Here is a 9148-nt window from a genome sequence, read left to right as displayed (position 1 = left end):
ATCAAATGTCGCGCAACCACGAGATCCATGCGGATGTTAGCTTCCGTTCGAGTACCAGCAGATCTCCGGAACCAAATACGTATTCCTTTCCCATCTTATCAACCCACTGTCTCTTCCTCGTTTCCTTTTCTTTCCTTTCCTATCGCGGTGCCGCGATAAAGCGATCTTACACGCGACTAAAACCAACGTCTAAATTCATCTACAAAATGACGAAGATCATAATAAATCCGGATCGGAGGAGGATCTTGTTGATGATAGCAGGCAGTTACCAATGAGAAACATTCTTTTCGCTTTACCCTTGTTTTCTCTCTTTCTCTCTTCGTTTCGTCGAGGCTCTCCCCGTTCCGCCGAGAAGTTAAGCCCATTGATCACGCGCTCGATTACTTGGCTGGAGTTTTCCAGACACTCAGGGACAGCCATTCCCTTGCATTTGTCACTACTACCTTCCCCCTTTTCTATTTGCTCCTTTGCTAGATCGCTTCGCCGACCACTTGCCCGAGTAGGCATCCTTTTTAAATCAAACAGCCAATTGCTGATAAATGTTCATTGTCTACGATTAACTTCCTCTCGATTTTCCATAATTCGCTTCAAAAACTCATCTCGTTTCCCTTTCGTTTCGACGACGCGACGAACAGACGGGTGAAATAAAAGAACAAAGTGATCTATATAGAGAGGTGTATAGAGTAGCGGTCCGTGACAACGAGGAATTCTGGAAGAAGAAAAGGATCTCGAGGTCAGCCTCGTAAGTGTCGAAGCAGCGTTTCGAAATATTGCGATTCCGGTCACAACTCGACGTTCTATGGCACACGAAGTCAGATAAAACCAAAGAGGAATAACGTGTAAGTTCTGCGAGAAGTCGACGCTCGAGTTTCGTGACTTGCCTTGTATCTCGATGCTCTTAGCCTTATTCTTCTCTCGACTTGACTAAAAACGTCTAACGCGTATATCGACTGTAAACAACCTGCTTCCCGTTAGTCTTCGATCGAGTAATTTCCAGCTGCTAATTGCAAAACTCGGATACGCGCAGTAGAAATTCGTTTTTCGTCGCCGAATCCCCTTTCGCGATGTATCCCGAGATCAGATGAAATCGCGAGAAGGAGGAAATTACGTATCGACCGATTAAAACACAAGTGCCTCTAGCTTGTAACTTTAAAATTATGCGAGGAAACACAGGGAGCAAGTAAAATATGAAATTTTTGTAATGAAAACTAAAGTTTGTCACGGTCTGCGAAACTAGACTATACGTAAACCCCGGGCGACGTTACGGGATTGATTCTTCTTCTTCTTCTTTTCCTCCCAGCTCTTCCTCGTCTTCCTCTTCTTCTTCTTCTTCTTCTTCTTCTTCTTGGGAGAAAAGTTGGTACTAACGGTGTCGGCTTCCCTCCGGGAGTTTTATTACGCTGGAGACACGCTTATCCTAGCCACAGATTCGCGTCAACATATCCCTGGCTGTCGATAAGTCTACGGTTGTAGGAGAAAAAAGGAGGATGGCGGGAAAATACAAGTAGAAATAACTGACAAGCACGGGAAGGAAAGATTGCTGGATGATCGTGTATCGGACAGTTGATTTTATACGTTGGCTGTACGCAAAGCTAGAATGGAAGATTCGTTTGGCAAAGAGAAGCGACGTTATCGGTCTGGCCTGGGATTGGCAATCGGTTCGAGTGGAGTGAGATCGGAAGGGGAGACAGATGGATGGAAGAGAAGGAAGGAGCCGTGAACCCTGGTGAATAGCGCAGGACACTGTGTAGATGGAAGCGTGGAGGACGAAAAGAAGAAAACACCGGGTACTTTAAGCGGCGAGGTAAAGACAAAGAGGATGCAAGCCGAAAAAAGGAGAGAATACCTCTCGTGCCAGAGATGGAGATGCCAGGCAGCCGAGAGCTGCTTAGCCTGGAATTCCGTTGATGGATGGAATTCACTTCGTGCCGACGAGTAAGTATAATAGAAGTGAAGTTGGGCCTCGTGATGCCTACTGTTGCTGAATAGAAGCTTCGTTAGGTAGTCTGTTGTGTCTAAGCGGAGTGCTACAGCTTTACCCCTGCCATCCGCAATTTCCACCGCCACGCAACCCTCGCCCTTATCCTTCCAGTTTCTACCTACTTGAATTATTCTCTACCGCGTCTGTACCAGAGCGGACCATCTCGCTATGCTACACGGCCTTAACATTGCGTTTCCCATTCTCTACTTGCTACTCTCTAATTCTACTCGCGTTACCGGTATCGTTACCTCTATCGCTACCTCCATCGCTACCCCCATCGCTACCTTCATCGCTACCTCCATCGCTACTCGACCCCTTATTTCATTCCTTTCCATTTCACCTTACGTGCGTACGCGTGTTATTATCCTCCTACGTCGAACGGTTTTTAACACGGACGGGGATCCTCTGAAACCAAACTAATCCTACTCGAAAGCGCGATCCATGGCGCAACGACCGGTGAAATATCACATTATCTTCGATTTGAAAATTCAGTTACTAGGAAGTAATAAGTCGACGGTTATGAGTCAACGATACTTCCGCCGTCCGATAAGTTCTTGGTAAGTACCGGAAGCTTCGGGTTGAAACTACGACGGTGATGTATTTGAGTTCGGTTACGCCGAGACAGTTGTTCGGGGTAGTTTCCCGGCGATGTTGCAACTAGAGGCAACCTCCCTGATAGTTCCTACAGCCTTAATGCAGTTCCCGGTATACTCGCGATTTAGTCCCACAACAATAAACCTTCTTCCTTAAATCATTCTACAATCGTATGTATATTTATCTTTATTAACCGTACTAGACTTGTTTTCCCTTCGTCAGTTGAAAACTGTTATTCGCGTTTGCGTATACGCGTGACTTTTGTCACAGAATATACCCAATATCCGTATTGGGTATACTCCGATTTCATAAATAACTATAACTAGTTATTTTCACTCGCAATTACATCTAAATATAAAAGGACTTTTATATTCGAATCCACTCGAACTTACCGTTAAATTATTCCAGATTTTCTATTACGACATACGTAGGTTCAGTGGACGATGTATCAATGACACGATCGCTAGATTAATCGCTTTCGAATCAAAATTTAACCTACTCTATGCGAAATAGAAATGCGATTTCCTTAACCTTCCCCAATTTCATATTAATATCAAATTAACCAATAACTGCGAAATTATATACGCAAAATAAAAATTTAATTAAAAGTAAAGGTTTAAAGCAAATGTATCGATTACAAATCGATTAGGAATCGATCATATTGAAATAAAGCGATAAACAAATTCAATTACCTGATGTCTCGAAAGCTGATAGCAGGCTGCCTGTAACTTCGGTGAAAACACGACAAAAAAAAAAATATGAAACGTAAATAAAGAGGAAAGATATCATCTAATCTTGTTATAAAAATGAGCGATAGATTATTAAATAAACGAGGATCGACTTGATAAAGCTTAAATTAGCAATAGAAAGAACAACGGAATAGCAATAGACGTTATATACTTGCGTATTATGGAGTTGGATCTTATCTCTAGGACTTGCAACTACCGAATGACTCGCTGCGTCGCCTACGGTGCCTAGGAATTTCCGGTTACGCGCCAAGGCCTCGGTTATTGTTTTCGTTAGCAAACCACGAAACGCTCCGACCGGTTACCCGTTTTTCATTGTTTTGATTTTTATTCGGAGGAACACGCGAACACGCGGACACCAACGAGCGACTGCCTACAGAAGATAAGTATTCCAGAAAATTATATAAACTGAAATAACGATATAATAAATCATAATATATGACAAATATAATTTACGCGAAGTTGATTTAAAAGAAATAAAATACGTTCTACATATACGTATATACTCCCACGTATGTTTTGAAATATCAACTTTTATCGATATACGATACGTTCGGGAAAGGAAATATTTTATAAAGTATGTATATATATATATATATTAACATCGATATTAGCATTCGCATTGCTTTAACTTTCTAGTACAATGGAGGAAATTACTCCGAGGTCTACAATATGAATATTAAACTTTGTCTACAGATATCTCTGTTACATATGCATAGCCCCTTGAATCTAGAGACACGTGTAACATCGATTACGACCTTAACCTAAATTCCTCGTTGCTCTCACGCGTTTGTTCGCATTTTTCTTATATTTAAATTTTTAATTCCCTAACGGTTCCGAATTATGCCTGTACGTGAAAATTTTCCGGAAGAAAAACGTTCCTTGTCGCATCTTTTAAACCTTACATGTGTGTGTGTGTATGTGTGCGTGCATTTTTGACAGGATAAAGAACAAAGTCAACGGAAAATCGTCCAATACCGATTAATATCTTTATAGATGACAAAACTGTTGCACCGTGTATTTCTTGGGGAATGTAATAAAAATTGATTATTTAAAACCTAACCTAATTCGAAGTTACGTTGCATTCGCTACCTTGCGTTGTTTACCCGGTTAAATATGATCACTTACCGCAATTGCATAAAAGGCCGGCAATGCTTGATTTTTAACCAAAAAGTACCACTATGATTTCTCTCTCACACACGACATGAATAGGTATAAGGCAATATTAAAGTTCACGTAAGGCTATCCGGTACGATACATACCTGTACATAAACTACAGACACGAAGGTAGGTGGTAAAGGTTGCAGGATGTTGGCAACTGGAGGAAAAAGGATGATGGAACCTCACGCATGCGCTCTGGCAATGTGCTTAAGTACACACGCGAAGCACGACACACGATAGTTTCATGCATATAACGTTGCGCGTATATTTGGATGGTGCACAGGATTTTAGTATGCAGAACAGGGTGCCTTTAATGCTGAAATATCGCTACGAACACCGCAGCGTCGTCTTCTCATCTTTCCAGCCGCCGAAATTTCATGGCCTTTTACGACACCGCTATATGCTTCAACCGAAATCTGCGCCCCATTAACTACGCCAACTGAGAACGGTACGTGGCATGAAATATATCGATAACATTTCGTTAACTTACTACCTGATCGAACCGCGATTTTCACAATTGCCATCTGTAGGCAATTTTTCGAAACTTATATTCTACCGAATAACACGCGTAAAAAACATTTTCAAATCAAGCTCGTATATCGAAGAAAACTAATAGATTTCCGAGTCTTCTCGGCGATAGGTATCTATACGCGAATCGCTTTCTCTCTGTCTAAAGTGAATCAAGGTACAGGTGAATTTTTCGATAAATCAAAGAAAGGAATAATCATAGCTATGTAAACTTTAAGAAATTGATCGAATGTTACCAGCTGCCAGCTGCCAGATCTGTATTAAAGGAATCCCTGCGTCCCTGCTCTTAATCCCCTTTCAGCGGCAGCCAGCTTGTTTTTCCAAGCATCCGCTTCCAGCTGCTTTACCGAACTCCCTCGCTTCTTGTTTTCACCGTTGTTTTGTCTCCTGACAGCGTGCACCGGTTGATTCACGCCTGGATGAACACCCGCGAATTTTAACCCTCTCCACCCTCTTGCCCATCGATTTTTTCATCTAAACCAGTTTATCCCTCTTTCCTTTCCCTTTTCGTTAGTCTAACATTTCTCTCTACTGATCCTCCAGACGATAGCAGTCGCGTTCGCGTTCTTTGTTCTACAGAACAACGTACTTTTAACGTATATCGCGATAAAGAAATAAATAATTCATCGATAATTCTATTCTTCTGTGTCGTGTATTAAAATATATACTATATTTGCCGAATTCGTTGTTATCGTATTCGCAGTGCGATATAAATTCTCGATATTATAAAGATCGCGTATATCAGATCTAAGAAAATGGAACAACTTGGTCAAGGACAGATGGTACGACAATTATGACAAGTATAGGAACAGTTGATAATCGATACGGTTCTTATTGACATAATACGTAGACAAATTTTTGTTGATCCAAAAGGAAATCTCCAAAATAAAGTCCATCAAAGAGATAGAGAAACTTGAAACGGCTGATAAAGAGTAGACCGAAGTTCAGTCGATTCCTTGGAATTTTCATTAAAGAGCAAGTCGTTTCTCTCTCCTTCCGCTTACTAAACCTCGGCTACCTTCTTTTTTCTTTCATTAACGGCACGTCGAGCTACTCTGCAATTTCCTTAGGTAGACAATAAGCACGGTTGAGAAAAAGAAAGACGAAACGAGAGTCGGTGCAGGAAGAGTCGCTGCTGCCTTTCATAAAATCCAATTTAAGAACTGCTTCTGATCCCCGTCGTTCGTCCTTATTCCACAGTAATAAAGAGCCACCGAGACCTCTTCTTTATACACTTGCAAGTAAACTGCAGTTAATACGACGGTTATTACTTTGTGTCCTCACCCTGGTGTTGCACAAGTTTCCGATGCATATCGATGAAAACATCTGTTAAACGAATAATATCAAATCCATCGAAACATTGTTACATTAGAATCTCTGTACTCTTTTATCCTACTAATTAATACTTTGAAAATCCTTTCTTTTCGCGTATTATCGAAATGCATAAATTACCCTTTAACTCTTATTCGTGACTATCTGAATTCCGGTATTTATCTTTCTTCGAGACTAATTTTTATTATAAAAAATCACGAATTAATATGTCGTACCTTCCTTAATGTTTCTACACACTGTGACAAGGCTCTACGTCATTTATGATATCGCGATAATCACTCCACAAGCGCGGTTCCTTGAAGCATGCAACTCCACCACCTCGGGAAAACTGCGTATTCTAAACAGAAAAATATATCTTCAACGCCGTGTAATCGTAAACATTTCAGCGTTAAAATTAGAATAGACAAAAGTATATTTACAGCTCTATTAATATCGCCGATGCAAACCCAATGTTTGATAGACTTTGTAGTGTCTGTGATAGCCCATTTGGAATGATCGTGACTACTAGAATAATCTACGTTCGCTATCTCGAATTTAAGCGTTTTAACATTGAAGATTCTGAAAAATTCACGTATTCGTGAAACGAAGAAATTTGGGAACAAAGGAGGAAACATTTCAAACACGATGTTACTTACTTCATACGGGAACAAATTGTCGGTATCTTTCCCTTGCCATTCAACCATGACTGAACGAATAAATTCGACTGTAATTGCGGTGCTACAAAATCTCCATATAAATCTAAAATGTAAAAGACACAACATAAATATGTCTCACGAGACAGAGAAATGTAGTTTTATAAATACAATTTACCTTTTCCCCACTTTCCAGTCTTAGCAAACGAAGTGAATTCAACTTCTCCTAAAGACTTTATTGTAGTCTTATGATTGTAGGGTGGGCTTTTAATATGTTTTTGCTCGGTCGCATTTTTCAGTAGCGGGTACTGCTTATCGAGCGTATCGGGAATATTTTTTGCATACACTGCTATTTCGTTGTACATTAACTGTGTTCCGACAACATTGAACTGATCACTGCCGAGGGAAATACACAGAAAGCTCTGTCCGTACAACGTTCCACTTTCAGGATAACTGTATTTGCCGACGATAGTTATATTTTCCTTGTTTAATGGTCGAGTTTGCACACCAGCTTTCGGAACTGGTGGAAATTGCGGTACACTGTGAATTAACCAAAAGCCTCGATCGCTGTTCGCCATCACTACGCCCTTCGTGTGACCGTAACTCCAGGCATAAGATGCATTTGGCGGGCTGTCGTTATACAAATTCCACAAATTTTTCTTCCCCTCGACCTATTCGATAACATATCGTTACAGACGTATTTCCTTTTCCTCTTTTCAGTGATTAATCGATTACTACGAAAATCTCATCGCTACCTGCCATGCAAACCTTTAAATTCTAATTCCAGATATTAGTAGCAAATCAGCAATTAGTATTCGTTAAATGCTTACACGATTGTAAAGAGGCGCTAATGTAATTCCAGGGATAGAATTGTTCGAGCCGATGGACGTAGTGGACAATTGCCAACCGGTTCCAATAGTTGCGTTCGTTATGTACAGATAAGCGAGACCTTCTCTAATCAGGGGATTACTACTTGTCTGAATTTTCGGCAACTTATAAAGTACGTACCTAAAACAACAGCATCCATTCATACTTGCGATTAAACTATCTTTTCATTATTAGTCTCATAAAGCAAAAGTTATTCTTCCTCGCGAAAATTGTCGCGATATTAATTAATTACGTTGAAAATCATTTCAGAATAAGACGAAAACGTGTAATATGTGGACATTATGTGGAAAGTAACGGTGTGAATGACGTACCAATCCACCGATACGTTATTTTCATCTTTACATTGTAAATTGCTGGAAGAATCACCATGCGTAATATTGCATACGATTGACAACGTAATTGCGTAAAGTAAAAGTCTCATGTTCTTAGTCATCCGCTGAAATAAGATTTAAAAAAGAAAAAGAATTAAGAGGCAACTTTTAAATGATTCTTCCGAAAATTCTAAACGCGAAATAGAAAGATAATGATAACGTTCGATATTTCCAGTATAGATAATTATGTTACACGCGAGAAGCAGTCATCTAACAAAGATATTATCCACATTAACGAATTAAATAGAATATTGATATAGTTATAGGTGATTTCAATAAACTTGCTTTATTACGAACGGTATTTTTTATACGTAGTTTAAAAGTCGATATATTAAAAAGATCATACGAGAATATGTTTATTCCTTGCGTAAACATAAATTAAGTAGAAATTAAAATTTGTTACATTCGAACTAATGATATTTAAACTCGTGTTTATCCAGACCTTTTTTACTTATTTCGACGAATATTATACATGCCCCTAAAGTTTGGCACCGAATTTCTGAACCACCCTGTATAATAGTTTAGAAGACAAAGAGAATTATTCGAATTCAGTAGACGAAACCAAAGTATTTTCAAAGTTGTTATCCTTTGATGTCATTTTAGTTTTTAACGCATATTATGATATTTATATTAACAGAAACAATATGATCCATGTACAAAACTTACCTAGATTACGCGATCTAGTAAATGATCTATATATGAAATGAATCAAAGATGTATCGTGTTTTGTCGTAATTTGTCACTAGCAAGATACCACTCGATAGTTGTCCCAACAGTGACACTACTGTCACTGCATTAAAACACTCTACAGTTATAACATTGACCATAAAAATGCACCAAGAAGTATAGATGAAACATCACTTGACGTCATTAGATTTTGCTTATCCTATTGGTTGACCGATCAGTGTATACTCT

At 39.5% G+C, this 9148-nt stretch overlaps 1 protein-coding gene across 1 annotated transcript; it reads right to left on the bottom strand.

Moving 5' to 3' along the window:
* Positions 1-1261: 1261 nt before the first annotated feature.
* Positions 1262-8283, bottom strand: LOC143220417 (plancitoxin-1-like). The gene is made up of 7 exons (XM_076446070.1): positions 8174-8283; positions 7805-7982; positions 7153-7645; positions 6978-7080; positions 6762-6900; positions 6580-6679; positions 1262-1344 (listed from the first exon to the last, which is right to left on the bottom strand). The coding sequence occupies exons 1-7, from the start codon at positions 8281-8283 to the stop codon at positions 1262-1264; spliced, it is 1206 nt and encodes a 401-aa protein (XP_076302185.1).
* Positions 8284-9148: the final 865 nt, after the last annotated feature.

This window comes from Lasioglossum baleicum, unplaced genomic scaffold (assembly GCF_051020765.1).
Source record: "Lasioglossum baleicum unplaced genomic scaffold, iyLasBale1 scaffold0943, whole genome shotgun sequence".
Lineage (NCBI taxonomy): Eukaryota > Metazoa > Arthropoda > Insecta > Hymenoptera > Halictidae > Lasioglossum > Lasioglossum baleicum.
This window is presented reverse-complemented; position numbering and strand designations above follow the sequence as displayed.

Excerpts from the sequence above, each read along its gene's own strand:
- LOC143220417 (XM_076446070.1), bottom strand. The coding sequence starts at position 8,283 with ATGAGACTTTTACTTTACGCAATTACGTTGTCAATCGTATGCAATATT. Across the intron at positions 7,646-7,804 it reads TAGCGCCTCTTTACAATCGT|GTCGAGGGGAAGAAAAATTT; the intron begins GTAAGCATTTAA and ends GTTATCGAATAG. Across the intron at positions 1,345-6,579 it reads TGACGTAGAGCCTTGTCACA|AAGAAGAAGAAGAAGAAGAA; the intron begins GTGTGTAGAAAC and ends TTTTCTCCCAAG.